We start from the raw sequence: 21063 nt of genomic DNA, 5'->3' as shown, positions 1-21063 counted from the left end.
CAATGAGCTCTGATGAATCTCACATCTCTGCCCCATAAAACCCAACTGTAATTCCTTTTTCTTTGAGGTTTTGCAATCTTAAATTCTGCTTTAACAAAAATAGGACAATATCCGCCTCATGGTTCATGCAACAAACGGGTGCAGACACATCGTTCATAAAACACTGCATTCATTGAAGTTTGATGCGGTTTGATGCTGCACTAATGGAGGTTGTTGTGTTTCTCATAGGCCCGTCTTGCGTCTTGTCCTAAACCCACTTGTCCTTATTTTGTCTTTGTGTCGCTGGCGTTCTTCCCTGTCTATATTGTCTTTGTGTTTCCTCAATCTGTACGTGCATGCACTGTGTCTGTACGTGAGCCTATCTGCAGTGTGTTAGCTCAAATCTGGCTGCTTACTGTAGCCGAGGGGAACAAAATCAAAGAATTTGCAAAAACATTGTTTTCATGGCGACCAGGTTTTATTCAACGTCTGGTTTCCATTTGAGTCTTTTAATTGGGGAGAATGTCACAATCAATGTTTTACTCTGAATGCAGAAAGAGAGACAACCTCCAGTGTCATGTTACTCCAGCCGAGCACTTCATTGGCTGCCATAAAAACCCAAGTACTGGCGCTCCTTCGTGAATATACACACACACACTCAAATTTGAAATAAAGGTGCACACGCTGCTGAATTCCTCTGAATGGGCAAGATGTGCACGTGTCCACACACACAAACCAACACACACTGTTTTTTCTGTGTGAAACACACCTGGCACACCACGACGGGGTAATTTCCAGAGACGTGTTTATAACAGAAAGTCAAGTTTTTAACATGAGCCACATCTCTCAGCCTGCGCCTGCCAAGAGGCCCCTGACATCCAAACTGCACTTAGCCAAGTAGAGCAGGAAGAGAGAGAGACAGTCTATGATGGATAGAGAGAGAGAGAGAGAGAGAGAGAGAGAGTAAAAAAAGAGCATGGGGGATCAACAATCTTTATTGGTGCTTAATCTATCAACCCCATACAAATATATATATTATATACTATATGACCCTGTGTGCGATATAAGATGAAAACACTAACAGGGGTGTATTATTTCAGGGTGTGTGCTAAGCTACAGAGCGGGCAAAAACTAAATGTAGCTCTAATTATGAAATATGTGGCAGGGGAGGAGATTGTGTGTGTGTACAGGCTCAAGGTTAAAGACGCTATTACTCTGGGAGGTACAGCCGGCTGTGGTGTGGAGGTAGACGGTTAATTCATCATGAGAGATGGCCTTGATCTGCTCCACCACACAGTTGCCAGCCCAGCGAAGACCAGCAACGACTCACAGATGAACCGAAGAACCCGGACACAAACAAACACACGCACGACGCACACACACTGATGCCAGTGCACCAAAAATAAAAGATTTTTTAAATTATCTGTATGCTTTTCAAATAAAACTCTATGTCATGGTTGTAAAGAGATTTATATATAAGGCCATTTCTCTCCAACACTATTTTTCTCTCACACTAACCCAGTTGCACAAGTTGAAACATTCCCACACTCAACTATTAGAGTAACTTCTTGCAAAATTGACCAGAAAATGTGTGTGTGTGTGTGTGTTTGAGTAAGAGGCTGTGCCTGAAAAAGTGTGAAACAAAGAGAGCAGAAGAAGGATGGGGTGTGAAGACTTTGATAAAAAGCCTCAGCACCGGAGGCAAAGAGAGGAAATAAACATTCAGCTGTTCCCACTTTCTAACTTTACAATCCCTGGACCATCAGAAAATCTGGCAAACTGATGCTACTGGAAGTAATCATGAAGCTGTGATCACACCAACTCTCGCTCACCAGTGAGTTTCTGGAGCAAGGGGCTGAGCTCCGTCTCCCGTGTGATGACCAGGGTGAGTGCTCCTATCAGGTCCCTCTCCAGCTTCTCCAGCTCCTCCTCCTCGCTGCCCTGGTCTGCAGGCAGTGCCTCGTCGGCCAGGGAGTACAGGTAGACCAGCAGGAGGACCAGCTCATCAGGCCCACACTCATCCTCCTTGGACCTTGACCCCGGGGCTGAGCTGTCGTCGCCTCCACGGGGCCGCATCAAGGGCAGCAGCTGCTTTAGCACAGTGGGGAAATCAGAGTCCCCGAGAGCCTGTGACACACAGACACATACAATATAGTCTTATTACAAACTATTCATAAAATTATTACAATGACATTGAGTTGCTGGAAGTATTTAGCTAACTAAGTGAGAAATCAGAGTTTTTGAAGGAAACAGAAGAGCAGGACACAGAAAAGTTTTCTAATTGTTCTAATCTATCAAAGTTCTGTTTGCTTGATTACTCCTCATGGAAATTATGTCATATCCTTGAGCACGGGAATTTAGCTGAAAGTCTGTTTCTCTCATGATCATAGTTTAACCTTTGAATTGTTGAAACCAAAGTTTGTTAAAACATACTCCAAGGCCCAAATTAAATTCGATCAAGCTTCACCACATTTCACCCACTCACAGACATCAGTTTCCTCAATGTGCCAGTTTTTTTCCATTAAGATCCATGAATTACTCCCTGGGAAAACCACAAAGATGTTGAAAAAACGCCCTATATTGCAAGGTCTTTTCGGTGATAAAATGTGATGGGTTCTTCCTTGACTCAAACTGCACTGTTCCAACAGGTTTCGTTATAATCCATCCAGTATGTTTCGTGTAATCTTGGTTCCAAACAAACATCAACCACCAACCAACAAACTAATGGACAGGGGTGAAAACATAGCCTCCCTGGCGGAGGTTATTAGTATTTTGCATTGTAATGCAAAGAGTATTTATTTACATCATCTGATGTTACCTAATCATTAGTCAACATGCCTATAAATTAGCTTCCTTGTTTTTGTTGTAAAAATAGTGTAAGTGGTGAAATTACAAGCAGTGCGAGTGAGCTCATCGTTCCAATTGCCACTTTTACAGCTTTGCAAGAGGATGAGGTAAAGCTTAATTTTGTTTCATTCTTCTGTTGGATTTTGCATGGGCACTAAACAGTTTTGTCTCCCTCACACATGCACGCACGCACGCACACACCCAGTGGATCACATGATACTGGCCACTCTCAGACCAAGGGTGAGCTCATAGGCCTATAAAACAAGGGCGTGGAGCTAATCTGTCTGATGAACAGCCTGAAAATCTAATGAAAAATAAGGCTGAAAATGGGAAAATGGAGAGAACGGGGTCACAGAGGCGAGCGAGACATTGAAATAAAGTAGGGAAGAAAATAGGTTGAGGCAGATACAGAGACACTACAAGAGCAATTAAGGTTGAGATGATAGTATGAAAGGGAATGATTGTTGACAGAGGACTGTATGTTTGTGTCGGACAAAGATATAAATGCCCCTCTGGATATATTTCATTTTAACGAGGGATTCCTCTGGAAAGAGCTTTGTGTTCCTCCCACCAAGACAAACAGGCTCTGAGAAAGAGGGGCTTTGGACCCTGTGGGCCCACTGGGGGGATCCTGTGTCTGACCCAGAAGAACTCTTTACTGAGCCAAACACGCAAAACAATCAGACCCAAAGATGGTGAGCCAAAGCCCCGGTGATCTCTGATCTGATCTCTCTGAGGAGAAGTCGTCTTGGTGTGTGTTCACACTGCTCACACTGTCATCTTCAGGGGCTTTAGTTAAAATTGTGAGAACAGTGAAAGTGACATGAACAGATATACTTGAAGATGTCAGTGACATCCTCCTTATGTGTACAGTATCTCAGAATCACAGTCTTGCTCATTCCAACAGGGCCTCCTCCCTGCGTCAGACCCCAGCCAAACACTGGCCCCCTGGGGACGTTCACACAAGATCTTACCACACATTTTTCTTTTTAAACATTGTGAAATCAAATACCTCTCCAAGTTAAACTCGTTCGAGCAGCCAAACAACGTTTGGGAGCTTTCCCTTGCTTGTGTGCCCGGTGGACACAGTGAGGCGAAAAAGACAAAGGACATTAAGGGTTTCTTGCTGAAAAGCAAACGGATGATTTGCTTTTTCACTCAACTCAAACTTTAGAACTATTAATCTCCAACACTTCTGTCTGTACACATCCAGGAGGATGTTCATATGATCCTCAAGGTTCTCAAAGAAGCGTGTCCACTGCCAAGAAATGACAGTTTCATTTCATAGTACCCACGTAAGTTTGGCATCACAAGCTGTCAGTATGGGTCAGTGCAGCGAGGAGGAGCTGACAGAGGAGCCATGGGCCTCCACATCATCTGTCAAGAGGTACTTTGCTCAGAGCTGAAACAGCATTACCGTTACTACTTTTATTTTAATGCTATCTTGCATGAAGCAAATATCTCTTAAAAGCAGAAAAATGCCTTTAATTATGTATAACCATCACAGGCTCCTTGATATATATTACTATTTAGAATATGACTTAAAATGTTATCATCAAACTGTAAAACAAAAGATTTTAAGTTAAAGGGACTCTTACCTTTGTTGCATTTTTACACTTTTTTTGGATAAGGTTAAATTGGTATTAATAAGGTAATGACACTCTAAAATGCAAGACAGACCCACCAGGAGTAAAAACAAACAATTATTTCACTCTCATAATATTTAGTGAAAACTTCAACCAATAAAATTCTTCGGACCGAAGGACCTTATTGGCCGACAGACCTGTCTGTTCGCTGCATGGACATGCAGGTTTTCCGTCTGCTTCTTGTGGCGTATTCGGGCCCGCGTCATCAAGGCATGTGAATGTAAATGTATATAACTTACCGAATCCATTGCTTTGGTAAACAAAAACTCACGTGCGTGCGCGGAGGCAGTAGATTGTAAGTCTGCTTGTAAATAAAGTTTCTTCAAAAAAACACAGCGGATGGGAACGAGGGGGTGGGGCATTGGAGGAAGGCGGGATGATTTGAATGTGCTGTAATTCTCAAATGCAACAAAGGTAAGAGTCCCTTTAAATAAGTCATTCAAAGTGATAATTTCCTTTCAAATTCAGTTGCCGTGGATTTTTTTCAGAAGAAAGCAGTGCATATTTGTGCATCATCACATTAGTTATGATCATGGTGTGGCTTTGAGTTGTGACCATTTCAAGGTAAGCCACACATTCACTGTAGTTAAAGCTAGGGTTGGTAATCCTGGAAAAGCAAGCAAGAGCAAGCTGCACTTTGAAAATATACAACCGATACATCCCACTTTCTCCCATCAGCCCTCTCATCAAAGCTACACCCCCAAAACACATGAACGTGATTCGCTCTGAAGGAAATGATCGGTGATGATTGATTTATAAAAATCAGAGTGTGTCTGTTCTGTCAGACATGCATGAGACAAACGACTGAAATAAACGCAGCTGAAATGCTTTCTGTGTTTAAAAGCATCCAAGGATCCATAAGACATAAGTAAAACACAACACAACTGTCAATAAATCACCCCACAGATTTTATGGACCTACTCAAAATAATTTTTGAAAGAACAATTCTTTATTTCTGTCTTTTTTGTGAATAGCTCCTTCTTTCATCATTGTACAAATGCACAACACTACACCTTCCTTACTCCCACTGTAAACTGTGCTGTTTGTGTATGTTCTCACACGTGAGAGGAAGCATGCACTATAAGTGGGTCCCTTCAGGAGATCAATAAAAGCTGCTGTCAGCTGCAGGTCACGGCGCCAGCGCAGGAAATGGAGATCTTTGGTAGCGAACTGAGACTGACCTGAGCGAAGCTGAGTGGGAAGACTGACTAAAGCTCTTTCCAGCACTGAAGCTAAACCCAACAATGCCCGACTCATGGTGCTGGCACACACGCTCCCTGGAAAGATGTTGGACTGTTCACCTCTGGGAACAGCATGGAGCAAAATACAGAATGCTTTCCATGGCACTCTGGATAACACAATCAGGCTATTACACTCAGATTGTTTTGTTTGAGTAGTCATATAGGCTAAGATTAGTCTTAACTACACAGCAATAAACTAATTGGATTTTGTGCCATCTGTATAAAGGCCAGACATTTTTTTTGACTGGTTCAGTGTTGATACTGTATCTATATGTTAGCAACATAAATAAACCATTTCAATAGTTAATAATACATTCTAAAATAAAGAGATGACAATAAGGTTGTTTTTTTTTTAAATAAATGCATTTATCTAAAGATCAATATAACCAAATTTCAAAGTAAATCATAATTAAATATTAATTTAAAATATACAAAATTGAAAAGAAAATGTAAAGGCTAAAATGAGAAGATAAATTACTAAGTAAATGAAATATCTACTGGGATTCAAATAATTCATGTCTATTAAAATGATGTACTTATTCAAAAATTGATTTTTTATTATAATTTTTTGAATCTATTTATTATTGATGAATTACATTTAATTAATTAATATTTATAAGTTTTATTTTTAATGCCCAATAAAATACATATTAGAATATTTACTTACAGTAATTTCTTTAACAAATGTATTAAATGCTTACTTCCATTGTAAAATGAGGTGATGAAATTAACTGAATTATTAAAATGCTTGAGTGCTATTACTGTTGATACCCCTAGACCGCCATACACTCTAAAGAACATTTGTATAATTTTACCTGTTTACAGCTTAATGCACCAACTCTGAGAGGAATCAGTAAAATATTAGACTGAATAATAGATTGAACAATAATGCTAGATTTATGCAGCATTAGGGTCCAGTCTAAAAACAGTGCATTTTTAGGGGCAGTGCTTGTGGCCTGAGCTGGAGCATTACCGCCGTAATAACAGGAAGCTAACGTTATTATTACCGACGATTACTCAAGGCACTAGTCCTGCTGCCATGCCCTAATGTGCAATTACACACAATTACAGAATAACAATAGAATTACTCTGTCAAAACACTGCTTATTTCATAGCTTGCTATTTCTAAAGCAATTTCTTTAAATAACTATTATTTCTATCAAAATAAAACTGACTTTGGAAAAGATATAGAAACATACAGATTCTTCGTTCTCGGAGGTTAACCTTCCAGCTGGATTATTGGTATAAAACCGAAGCATCATTGGCTTCTTGCACAAGACTTTGCACCAATCATAAGCTCTCTCTCGCATTACGTTCTGGCTTGAATCTATATGCCAGTGATTGACAGATTACTGTCTGGCAATCCCAACCATCCTGGGATGCATAAAGGCTCAATCTCGCCCAATGACAGAGTCGGGCCAAACTCCGCCTCTGCCCGGCACAGCCTGAACAGGAAACCAGCTCCAGATGCAACCCCTGGAGGAAGGTGACTGTTTCAGATGTAGCACAGCTAACCAGGACCAGGCCCTGTTTGCCTCGCTCCTTGCCTGCACAATGAACCTTTTTCTGGGCCTCAGGGCAGGGGGAGGGGCCGGTGTTGGAGGTGGGGATCTTTGTGGTAGCATGAACAAAGCTGCTATAGGTCAGTTGTTCTCGCTGACCAACGACGCACCGGCCAGGAGTCACCTTACATCGATGTTGGACAGTTCTTCAGTACCATAGCAACACAATTCCCACCCCTCAAAAAACAATCATCTGCACACATGCACTTCATTTGAAAATATGTAATCACATCTAGTTTGCAATCACAAATAACAACATGCAAAGCTGGAAGGGAAACAAGCTAACTTTTAGAAACAAAATACATAAATCTTGAAGCTAGAAGGCAGCGACTAAACTCTGACTGTAAATTATGTACAGCAGGCGCACAGCAACAGCTGGAAAACAAACATGTATGTCTCCGCTCTGAGAGAGGCTGGCAGGAGTTTGAACATGAAAACAACAACAAAACTCAGAGCAAACTCACAAGTGCTTCGACAAACATCTCATAAATGAATAACTGAGCCTGCCAACGCAAGTGCAAGTACAGTATCTCAGCAGGGACACGTGCGCATTGTAACCTGCGGTGATGACAATGATGGATCCGTGAGCTGGGTTCACCGGGAAATTTCTGTTTATCAAAAGACGGAAATTTGCCTTACATGAGAGGGAACGGAAATATCAAGTTAATCTCTGGCACTCTTTTTACTGTCATTATTCTGTCTTGTGTGAAAGGTGTGGACAATGCCTCAGGTCTTTAACAAGGGGAGCGGAAACGTGACTCTAAACACGAAGAAGAGCGAGTGAGCACACAGGCTCAAACAGTGGAAGAACACAGGTTAATCAAATCGCTAAACTTTGAGTAAGACTAGCTTGAATTTCATACCCCGTGTATCCACGTTTCTCTCTGTGTCGCTCACTTCTCTTCTCTTTTCTTGATGAAATAAAAACCAGATGATTTTCGAAAAAGCCTGATCTTTGTGTGTGGACACATCTCTCAATAGAACCTTTTCTACCTGATTATCAAAGAAGTTTGATCATCTTTTAACTGCTGACAACAACAAAGTAATCACATTGAGCTTCGTGTCAACTGTGGTGATAAAATCAAATGTTGGAAATGTAACCGTTGACTGGTCTGAGGCTGAATAACAAGTAGAGAAATTAAAATTTTGACTTTGACTGAAGCAGCTTTAATGTTTTTCACTCTGAGCTGACGACTCAGCAAAACACTGCTTCAGTGTAAAAGGAAACCACAACAGGAGTTATTTTTACAACACATCTATTAATACTCATTAAATTATAGAATGTACTGAATGTAGTCTACACAACCACAACTCTGTTTGTCATGGAAATTGTTCAAGATAAGCACAAAAAGAAGAGTAGCCAGGTTTAAAAGGGAAAACATAGGAACCAAAGTTATTGCAATCTTAATTGATGGCTTGATTGATTGATTTGACAGATATTTGCAAAAGAAAAGAGATGGCATGCTAGACGGGGCAGTGCACAGAAAAGCTCTCAAAGGTAAGGTGGCGCCCTGGTCTGGCTCCACCAGCCTAATCCTGATGTTATTTGTGGGACCAGCGAGACATAAATCTTTGGTTTTAAATGGGGCCTGAATTGCCACACAGAGTGCGAGGTGGGTCTGTTTTGTTTCTGCCCAGCCGAGCAGCCTGGTCACAGATCTGCATGCTGGACTAAGAGAGAAATCAATGGACTCCTGCACATGGAGGTGCACAGTACAGTTGAAGGTCAGCTTCATCGGAGGAGGCATGTTGAGCTTCCTCTCTGTCAACACATGCAAATGCTTTCAATAGCTTTTTTTAATGACTTTTTTCTCCTCACCATTTTGTCCTCTTTAGGCCACTGTCTGTCTCCACATGAATCTCTCTGTCTTATCTGAGGTTTTTCCTCCACTGCTCTGTGTGTGTCAAACGTTGGCCTGGCGCAGAGCTTCAGGGCTATAATTTAGAGGAGACGTGGAAACCAATCACAGACACAAACATACAGTCCGTGCACTCCTCCCTGTCACCACCAGTCAGCCACATGCTGGTCACTGTGGCTGGACTATGTCTGCCCGGCACACGACAACCTGCCTCCTTATCACACTGAGAGCTGCAGCTCTTTTGATTCTCTACTGAGCGAGATAGAAAAACGTTGCTTTTAATGTGACGATTTGCACTAAGGCAGTACACTCCAAGTGTTTGGAAACATAAGGGAATTAATGAGCCTGTATTTGGCCACATCTGCTGCAACAGATTATGGCGTAATTCACCAGATGAGAGTTGCTTTGCAGCCACAGACCCCAGGGCCGTGTAAAAACCTCCTGCACTTTTCTCACACTGGGAGAAACTGAATCGTGAGTAGACACACTCGAGGACAGTACATTACATCCACTACTAATTGACTCAGGAGGCTCCAGCAGGGAGAAAACATCCTGAGGTTAACAGACGGTTTCTAGACGAAGCAGAATGTAACAACTGCGAAAGTTATCCGATGGGACCTGAAGCAAAACAACTGTCTGTGGCGATTGGCGATAAACTTTTGTATTTTTCATTGTAGCCAATCAGAAACATGTTACGGACATATGACACGAGATCACTTTTCTTTTCTTGTTCCCTTTTTTTTTATTTTTAAATGAATAAACTTGTGTGAAGCAGCCCATCTGATTCCAGTTTCTGTCTCACACACGGAGGGGGAGGGTGCAGGAGTGGGGAGAGGGGGGTGATTAAGTTTAAACAGCACAAAGGAGGTTATTTCAAAATAAAAGTTTGACTTGACTGGCTAGGGAACAGCCTGAATGCAAATATTTAAAACGTGTTGTGCCAATTTTGTGTGATCCTGATCTGTTTTTGAGTTTGATTTATGAAGGGGAAAACCCAATTTAAGTTTTTATGTAAGAAAGTTTGCTGGAGTGGGAGATAAAGTTTTGCAAATTCAGTCCCAAAACCTAGGGGACACTTTGAGACATTGGGGGGCACTGTTGCACCGCGCCGAGCCTGGGAGCGCCTGCACTGATTGAAACGAGTCTGTCTGTCTCTTTCGCTCCAAAAACCCATCCCTCCATCCTGGAGAAGGCTTCAATAGACAGGAAATGGGCTGAAGTTGAAGTGTTGGATTATTTTTAAACCGTCCGCTCTGTATCAGCTGGGTCGAGGCTGTGCGATTGCAAATTCTGCATTGGTGACCTCAGCTCCGTCCACGTGGCTGGGTCTAACCCCGGGGGTGTCGGCACAGGCTGCTGTGGTGGATGCAGGGCTCTGTCATGGGTGAGGGTTTTTTTGGGACGCGGAGTTTAAATAAAACATGTAATTCATCATGAATAAACTGAATGCTGTCTCAGTGACGAGTGTACTCTGATGTGAGTCATTACTCTGGGGTACAGCTGGTACGCTCGCTGCATCTCTAAGGAGGAGTGTGTGTGTCAGTGAGTGTGTGTGTGAGGAGGAAATGCTTATTCTCTTGTACCACATATGGAAAGAGGCTTCCTCTCTGAACCCCACATTAACACCGAGGTCACAGACATAACACTGTATTTATGTGTAGATGAAAAAGAGGTAACATACACATATGTTTGAAGGCAAAAGGTTTTTCCGTGTCACAGGAAGGGAGGGCAGTGTATTGTATGTGTTTTTCCTGTGTAAATACGGACTACATCGTAATCTGGACTGTCCCGACAACGTGTGTCTCTATCATAGACACGGACAAACACGCCCACACACGGCTGCTCTTCTCCAAACATTTATAAAATCCACTCATTACAGACATGGGAAATGGAAAACAACTAATCTCCCTTCATTTCCCTGTACTCATACACACACCTGTGAGGATGTTGAGATGAGTTATGCTCAAAAAAGGGAACTTCTAAATCATGTTAATTAACAGGAAGAAAAACATCCCAAAAGACAAACAACAAGGAAAGAGAGAGCGCCGGAAACATGGGAGTAGGATTTAGGATGATGGGAAGAGAATGTAGTAAGACCTCCACTCAGAGATCTTATCATTGAAGGGATGGTGGTGTGACTGTGGTTAGTCCTATGATGCTCCCTGATGACCACACTGATTCAGGGACTGCATCCTTCGGCTGCATTTGAGGACCAGTTGTGTCAGTTGTGCGACTGTCCAATTTTAAAGGCTCCTCTAAATTTGTCATTGCATCCCGGAGAAACAAAGGCTCCAACGGGTGGATCCTTTTACGGGATACCTATCCCAGGATCTATTGCGCTTCTGTGACAACCTGTTTTTCAAAAGAGGTTATGGCGCTATGCAAGCAACGAGATCAACTTGACCGAACAGCTAACGGAGCACATGTCAAAAAACCAAGGTGCATTCAAACTTTCTTGTCATGTCCAACTGCAGTGCTGTTGCTAGGAGACAGCAGTAAGTGCAGGGCAAGCTGGTTATGCCAATCACAGAAATCCTCCACAGACCAGACTGCTTCATTTCTGTTCAGCCCTTGTGGTCTGCAACCCATGGAGACCTCACCACCCTCAACAGTGATGATGTCATTCAGAGCAAAACTCTATATATTAGTTAATAATCACCAACACAAATGGTGTTCGACCGTCTGAGATGCCATTGATGCATAAAAATCCTAAAATGGTTAAATATAGATCTGTAAAACACACACACACACACACACACACACACACACACACACACACACACACACACACACACACACACACACACACACACACACACACACACACACACACACACACACACACACACACACACACACACACACACACACACACACACACATTAGCATGTACGCATTATTGTGTAAAAGCCACATGATAAACAGTTACAGGCTTATTCTCCTACCCCCTTTTTTTACTGGAATCCCACGGTTCACACATAAAGGAGAAAGAAAATGGAGTTAGGAAATAAAAGCCACAGTGAGGGTAGTGGTTGCAGGGGGAGGAGACTTTCAAAATAAAAGTTTAGAGGAGATAAAAAAGAATGTCTTCCCTTATTACCAAAACTGTACTGTCCCAGATAAGACCTGAACCGTTTCTTAAGGTTTGCTCCTGAATGCATTTGTGCTGTATAGTTAATGGTGTTTTTTCTTGTATGTTATTATACAAAGTGACTAGTTTCTCTATGCTTTATGTATCAGAGCAGTGGACTGTGAAGAGAACGCTATTTGTGTGAGTAATCTAAGACCTGAGACGTGGTGGCATTCTGCACACACAGCAGTCCTCTGTCACACATGCATACCCTCCTGCCGCCGCTAACACAGGTTATGCTCGTCACGCACACGCACACGCACACACACGCACACACACACACAGGTAACAGAAGGTGTATGTGTTATGCTTGTGTTTACCAAAGTGTCATGGCGAGGGCTGCACACAACATGCAGTCAAGAGTGAAAGAAAGCACAGACATGCAGTGATCCTTCTGCAGACTACATGTCTGCACACTAACACCCCATCACCCTGCATGGATTCCATCTGTTACAACACTTTGAATATCGGAGGACTTTAACTGGATCTCCTTTTTGGCAATTTATTCGAGCATTGACCCACATTTCATGAAAGGGGCAGAGACCAATAAATGCAGAGAGTTGGGGGTCAGGATGGAGACAGACGGGGTGCGTGTTTTTTTATATGTGTGTGATTGTGTGTGTGAAAAGAAAACATGCGGTTCTGCTGACACTGGTTCGAAACACAGGCTGAAATAGAACAATACAAACAACATCACCCAGGGTTTCTACTGCACAAACATTCCCAGAGCTTTAAGCCCACAGCTCAGCTAAAAACACTACGAGGAGGAGCAATGAGACAGGCCCAAACCATTAATACTGCCCCACTTTGCCTCCAACACGATACATCCTTCTTTCTATCATTGTCTCCACTTTCCTATATTTTTAACCTATTCCCCTGTGCATCCTTTTTCTCTTACACCCATCACTCCGGCCAAATTAAACAGTTTCCTAAACTCTTATGACGTGACCGAAAGAAAAAACTGAGAAATCCAAACTTCTGACTTTGAAAAAAAAGTCCAAACTGCTTTAACTTAAGAAACAAAGAACGATAACACAAATCAAATCAAATAACAGCTCCGCTGAGGTTTTGTGAGAAAGTGTTGTACGATTGGGAGCTAAGATAGTGTTGGAGTGAAAGAGAAGGCATTGATGGATTGCTACTCCAAACCCCATTTCTCTACCTTATTCCATCCCATTTCAATCCTAACTTTATCTCCCAAGGGTCTTGTGGATCATCCGCACTTCCCAGAAATCTTGGGTCACAAACTGTGTAACACTCCTGCACTAAGCATCCATGTCAGCAACTGGTGATGATGTTTCTCACACTTTCTGAATGTTTGCATGGATAATTTCTCTTTGACAGCACCTGACGCAAGGAGCTAAGAGGCCGCTCAGGGTGTCATACCTTCAGTCAGCGGGGGGTTCATAAATGCCAGCAGCTGTTTCCAACATGATTATGATTATGATTATCCCTGTCACCTTATTGGTCCATAACACAGGTGGGTGTTGTATTAATAGAGACAACAGTATCTTTGACAATCTCTGGCCATTATTCAAAATTTAAGGTGACACTGTGCCACAGAGGGTACGACAATGTTTGACTGGCTTCTCCGATAAGTAACGGTTCATGTCAGGCAGTAAATCCTCAGACGCACACCGGCCGGCTCTGCATACACAGTGAAAACGTCTCTCTGTTCCTCATCCTCTCCCATCAAGTCTGTCTTTCCTGAACAGATGGTAAACACATCGCTAATGCCTTGTCTGTCTGTTTGTCTGCCCTGTGATGCAGCGCAGAGCCCTTGCTGCTACACGACAACTAAACACATCACAGTGGCAGAGACGTGCGACCTTTTCAAACATCACCATGACCGTGGGAATCGCAGAGTCACTGATGGTCTAAGTGCTAACGTGTCCAGACGGTACCACTTAACTAATATTATTCATTAATATCTATTGTTTAACGTGTAACTTAACATAACTATTACACAAGTCTGGAGTGGCCTCACACTGACAGCAGCGGCCCAAAGTAACCAAGTAGATTTACTTAAGTCTTTTAGGATTTGATATACTTGTACTTTATACACTTTTACATTCACCCTGAAGATGTTGAATTGTGATTTTACAAATGAAACACGTAAAGGTTTCACACAAAAATGATGAGGATAACATTTTAAGCTTGAAGCCCAATATTTGACATTTTTAAATATGACATGATGAGCAACGCACTGCTACTAAACAAGGTGTTTGTAATAGTTTGTCCACCCACACTGGGGACAAACAAATTAACTATAATTTAATGCACCACACACTACTGCTAGAGTCAGCAACTCTTTGACAGTCTCAACACACACTGAATATGATGAGCTTTACAAATGTAAGGTTTATTGCAGGGCTTGGTCACTAGACATCATCAGATTCAGGTGTACCTTACTCTTAACTCAGTGTAGGGTTTATTATAATTAGTCTTGTTTTATTCTGAAACGTATGATGACATATTTGAGCAACTGCTTATAGCAAAAGTTTTGTCTATTTGAAGAAACAGAAAGAGAAACAGTAATACCAGAGTCAGCCAACAGCAGACTAAAATGCAAACTTGCAAAAGCAAAAATTTGAATCTGCAGTTTAACCTCTGTATTGTTGTGATTTAGGCAGGATGTGGAGAAGCGGCTCATACAGTGTGAACAAGGACATCTGAACTTTTGATCCTCGCGGCCAGATGTGCAATTCAATGTGTCGTCTGTGTCAATGCTTCATTCTCTCTACAATCATCTCCTAATAACCACAATAAGCAACTGAAAACTAGTTGAAAGCTGATGACATTTTCAAGGAAAGGCCGTAAACCTTATCACCATTTATTAGCGCATGGAGTTATGAGATGAAGTGATGCTCAGACACATGGGGCGCTCACAACAGCAAACTTGAAAGAGAGAGCACCCAGAGTCTTAAATAACAAAAGCAGGGGAAAAAAGAGGGGTGGAGAAGCTGGAGAGTAAAGGAGCAGGAGACTTGAGGGGAGGGGGGTGTGGGGTGCACATGGTGGCAGAGCAGTCTCCTCCTCAACCCCCCCGTGTACCTCCTCCCGCTCATAATTAGTGGTTCGGCGTCGGTGCTCGTTTTAGGTTACTTTTATTCCTTTTTTCCACATTTCAATGAAAACAGCGGCGGGACAAACAGGCCCACATGTGTGTCCTCGTATATTCCAAGCTTAGAACAATAGAGGAGGAGAAGCGGGGCATGTGAGTTCACTCCAGATGAAAGCTAGAGCGGGAGAACATAGAATTAGTGAAGTTTTCCCTAAAATGTCTGCAAAAATCAAGTTTTCCTATTGGATAAAGCCCATAGCGAGGAGGGCTGGAACAGCTTAGCTCTGGCTTTAACTGGTATAAACTATGACAGGCAATGGAAATATTTTAACGAAACTTTGTAGGCATATGAAAATGCACTGCTGTCCGATAATCCTTATGTTCTGGTTACTTCGGCACTCTCCCTGCACTCACTTTGTGCCATGTGTAGCTCTTTGAAAATACTTCTTTCTGTGAGCTGGGTTTATTAAACATGTGGGCTATGGATCTCTATTTGTCATAATTGCACTAAACATATCCAGTATTTTGGCAACTGTTCTGAGGCATTTCTTACAAATCCATTTACAAATATTTTGTCAATGCGTACATGTTCACATGGGCCGCTCCGGTTTCAGTCTTTTGCAGGATGTTTCAGCATGTGGCAACAGTCCCTCTCACTCGCTGCTGTACCAGAAACACTCCTCTGCCCCAAATAAAGAGTGCACGGACATAATGAGAGACATTTCTACACATAAACACAAGGCCAATCATATTATATTAACAAGGAAAGATGAGAGTGTTAGAGGAGAAAAAAGACAGATGCTTTAGAGGAGGAAAAAGTTACAAGAAAAAGTAAGAGTATGGAACCAGAGGATGACAATAAGATATTTAACTGCCTCCAGACCCCATCAGAGAGAGAGAGAGAAGGGGCCGGGGGGGGGGGGGGGTTGTCTCCCTATTCTTTGCACACTTATGTCAATCAAGTCATGGGGGGAGTGGAGTGGTCTCTTCTCAAAAGAAAAAAATACCCCTCCACAGATGATTTTCATTAGTAGCTCATACAAGATGATTCCAAGAACAACACAAGGCAACCTTGCCAAACACAAAAAGAAAAGAAGCTGTAACTATTTTCTTTCGTCCGTGTAGCTCTGAACAAATTCCAACTCAGGTTGAGAGCTGAGCTTAAAACCAGACACAGCTATTGTTGTCAAAAGCTCGAAACATGAAAAAACTAGAATGGCACTCAGCAGTGTGCGTACCTCCACCAAGGTCCAACAGAAATTGAATTGTGCCACATCAAATTGCACTCATAGATATTAGTACCCTAAATATGATATTTGTTCATCAAGATGTCAGAATTATTTCTTAAGAAATTAACAAAACAGGTCTATCTCGCAACGTTTAAGACATTAAACATTGCCTAACCCTAACCTTGAACATTTCCTTTAAAAAATGATGGGTGGTTCTTCCTTGGCCCATGTCTCACCCTTCCAACAAGTTCCAATGAAATTGGTTCTGTAATTTTTGCGCAATTCTGCTGACAGACAAAGGACAATGAAAACATAACCTCATTGGTGGATGTAATTAAAACTTAAAAAGGACAAACATTTAACCAATTTAAGTTGTCCCTCTAGAGCTGAAGGTCTCTGTAACATCAGACGGGTCAGAGGAAAGTTTTGAGTTATTATGGCTAACATGACATTTCCATTTGACACGCCAGTTTCAGAGGTGGCGCACTCGCTCTGTTGGTAATATAGACGACGCTGACCTTGTCATAGATACACATATGCAACAAATGGTGTGCTTCACCTGATCATACACTCAAACCACTTGGATTCAGCCAGTTGAGCTGTGTAGGTACACATGAAGCCTTGCCCCAGGGAAGTATGGGTAATTAATGACAGAGCGAGGGTGGCAAAATCTGTCTCTGATTGACCTGGTTTGACCCTGCCTGCTTAGTTACTATGGTGACTGGTCAGTCTTGTTCCCTCTGGTTGACTGGTCGAGTCCCTGGGGCAACAAGATGGTCTGGAGGGTGGGTATGGGTGAACAGAAGGGTGGGGAAGGAGATGCAAACTGGGGTTTCAGATGGGTACAATTACACCAAAGAGGAGTCCTTGTTCCACCTTTGTTTCGTGACCTAAGGGGGTCACTCCTACTCCCCAACTAAACCCATTCAAGTTTTTGCCCATCCTTAGCAGTAGGGGGCACTGCCAATCTATCGTGCTCCTTAATGTGTAAACCAGGAAAAATCTGGCCAAATAAAGAGCGTTCACTGTCCAGGGGCTCACAAGGCTGAGCATTCATCATCAGTCACCCAAGCACAGAGGAGTGTGAACTGTCGTGTCCATCTGGAGCGATAACAACTGGAGCAAATTTTCTTAACTGCTGTTTGCCGAAGTACTCATCATCTTTAACTGATAAGTCACAATGAAAACTATTTCATCTGGCTCTAAGAAGCACAGAGGAAGACACTCAAAGGTCCTGGAATGTGTCTCTGTCTCCCATTTAAGATCAGACATTAAGACACAAAGATAGATGTCCTGTGGGCTGTGACCTTCCCTGGCCTGTGTTCAGCAGGTAGTGACAAATGACCTGATAGTTAATCTGTCCTGAAGTCGAGCTTTTCTACAGAGAACAGAGAGCTTGTTTGTGACAACAGGAAGTTGAGACACTGTTAATAAGCACATTAAAGGATGCACATGCATGAATGCATGCATGCACACATGGCTGCACACACACTTAGCTACAAGCACATCTGACCATAGTGTAAGGGAAACATCAGGGGAAACTATTAATATAAACAGTGAGCAGTGACCTGTCAAACTGAGGGAAGGTGTTGAGTGCCAGTCAAAGGAATATAAAGGTATGACATGGTTCGTTGGCCAGCTCTTTCTAGGACACTAGGTCATTGTTGGGTCTCAAACCCCCGACATCTTTCCTAATGGTCAGCTTTTTTTACGAACTTTCCTTGTTAACAATCTTAGGGTGAATGCTGGGCATTGTGGGATTTTTCCCCAGTCTGTGGTGTCTTGTTGGAGCATGCTCAAATGAATCTGACGCCAGCAGGCCAAGTCAGCAGACCACACTGACCTGACTCACCGGTGTCAGTGGAAGATCCCAGAACCCCCCTCTGATCCTGCTGCCTGGACCCCCTCACCAAAACACTGCAGGATGACAATGCAGCACAGTGCAACAAAGATCTGAGATAGCAGAAGTGTGCTGAAGTGGAGAAAGCAGTGTGGATGATCTCCAAGAAAGATCAACATTTGAACTCTGCAAGAAAGTGTGAGAAAAACATTTGGCTGAGGCTGCGAAAAACATTCACTTTAAATCCTGCAGAACCCTCAAAAACACACATCTGTCAAAAAAGCAACCTAAAAACCACCCTGGGCCACATGAAAAATCCTCCTGATGCAATGAGTACTGACTCCACAGTCTAACAGCCGCAACAAACAATAGAGACCAGTACGAAAAATATCCACAGATGCGGCGAATGCAACTCTAACTCGCTAGAGAACAATGCCAAAACAAAAAGACTGCTTTAAGTAAAAGAGAAAATGTTTAGTGCATTAAACCTTTATGAGCTCATCCCTCCCTTGGCTTCAACATTCAAGGAGCTGTAGCTCTATAATTCCACCGCTATTAACACCAAAGTAATTCCTATAAAGTTTTAGTTCAGTGGGCTGAGACATACATGTAGTAGAAAGGTGCTTAGTAGAACATTTAAAATGCAGTATATGCAAATTACTTTTGAGCTGAGAAGTGGAGTAATTGAGGTTTAATATAAGTCGACGAGATTGAGCCTTCTTGTATTCCTTGATTTTCCAGGGCACAGGGATAGAGCACAATCATGGCCAGCAGGAGGCTGGGGCTATTATGGATAAGTAATGCAGAGTGAGCCAAGCACCTATCTGTCATAGAGAAGAGAAGTAATGATAACAGGAAGTGAGATGAGTTGGTGTTGCCCTCTGGCCTACCAACCCATCACCTCTGTTAAAAAGGTCCCCCTCTATAAACAGGCCTCTCTCTGCCTATTAAACAGATAGTACATTAGGCCTGAGCCGCGCAGAACAATGTAAACACAGCCGTCTCAGGGTATGAGCTTTGAGAAGGGGTAGGGGGGAGAGGAAGAGAGCTGTAGATGGGGGCTATTCCTGGGTCTTCCTGGGAGTGAACTCCCATCACCGCTCTTCTCTCCCACTGTAATCCTCTCCAACTAAACACAGGAAGGAAGAGATAGGTAAATAACTCACTCCTCTGATAAACCCGTCTTTTTCCCCACTTTGCAAGTTTTAGAAGGGTTGTTATACGTCAGTACAGAGTTGTTGACATTTTAGTTCATGTTGTACAGTACACAGTGTATACATATAAATTAGGCATGTGTTCGGAGAAAAACAGAGATACAGGGAAAAAATGTCCCTTAAGTACAACATAAAGTGCAGTTTGGAGATAGAGGATGGGAGCGAGACAGAGAGGCCACTTTGTCAGGAGACAGACAGGAGTTGATCCTGAACCTCCTGTGGTTCATTCGGTGAGGGGATCTGTGTTGCCCCAGGGTTGAGGAGGCTATAGAGAGGAATCACAGTGGCTGGATGAGGCAGAATGTGGTTAAAAAAGTGGATGGATGGGCAGACAGTCAGTCCAGGTCAGTCCAGATGTGAGGCTGTAAAACAGTGGGGTAGTGTGGGAGGTCAAAGCTGGACATCAGAGGGCAGCGCCCCAGAGACATTAACACTCCTTTGTTACAATCAGCAAAACAAGGCAAAATCCCCCCCTGTGGGAGCCAACGGGGACACAGTAGAGATGGAGAATGTATGGGATGAGGGGACAGGCTCTATACCCTGGGGAAAGGCCAATTACAGGCTTACAGCCCCCTGTCTGTCTGTGGCATGCAGCTAAGATAAGGGAGGTTGCTTGGGAAGAATATTAACATTTTCCTCCTCTGTCGCCATAAGAAATGATGCTAGCCAGAATCCTGACACAATGCAGACCTCTACAGGTCAGTTAATGCCCAAGAGGGTTTGAGGGACAGAGGTGAAGGGTCATGAGTCTTTAGGCAGACGTGGGGGGTTAACAGACTAGATTATCAGGCTGAATACTTGTATGCAATAACTATATATACACACTGTATACTAGTGTACATGACACAGCAGCATATACAGTCGATTTGGATATTATTGTGTGTGAAGATAAATGATGAGTGAATACGACCAATTTAAAAAAAAATTCTGCCATGGAATTCTATTTTCATGAAATGAATACGAAGCCCATTGGGTTTGGGTTCATAGCTCTATTTAAACTTACATACATTACATAGTATTTCAAACATAAACACAAATATACCATAGAGACAGAGATTTGAACCAGGTAGGCAATTTGCTTGACCCATGGGAGATGGGGGACCAGTGCAGACGAGTGCAGCTTTCTGTCTGAGCTGTGCTGTGACCAGTAATAACTTGGAGCTTGAATGTTTGCAGAGGCATGGCCTCGTAATCCCAGCGGAGGAAAGCAACAGGCCAGGGTGAGAGAGGTTAGCTCCTCTCTACTGCACTGATGTAATCGCTCCCATGTTCAGTGACGTGGCTGCACAGACATTCAAAGACAATACTGCTCTTAAAATGTCTGTCATTAGCAGAAATTTATAGCTGCAACTTGTTCCGAGTCAATTCTCTTTGGGAGAGAAGGACAGTAGCAGTGTGCAGGCTTAGCTTGGTGAAGGGGAGGCTCTGACTGGGCTGTTGATGGGAGGGCTG

General features: G+C 42.8%; 1 protein-coding gene across 1 annotated transcript in view; it reads right to left on the bottom strand.

The window, feature by feature from the left end:
* Window positions 1-21063, bottom strand: part of scfd2 (sec1 family domain containing 2) — an 86658-nt gene that overhangs the window by 43707 nt on the left and 21888 nt on the right. Inside the window, exon 5 of the mRNA XM_061078642.1 lies at window positions 1812-2106. Within this exon, the coding sequence (XP_060934625.1) occupies window positions 1812-2106 (295 nt within the window). The remainder of the gene's footprint in view (window positions 1-1811; window positions 2107-21063) is intronic.

Source organism: Limanda limanda, chromosome 9 (assembly GCF_963576545.1).
Source record: "Limanda limanda chromosome 9, fLimLim1.1, whole genome shotgun sequence".
NCBI lineage: Eukaryota > Metazoa > Chordata > Actinopteri > Pleuronectiformes > Pleuronectidae > Limanda > Limanda limanda.
This window is presented reverse-complemented; position numbering and strand designations above follow the sequence as displayed.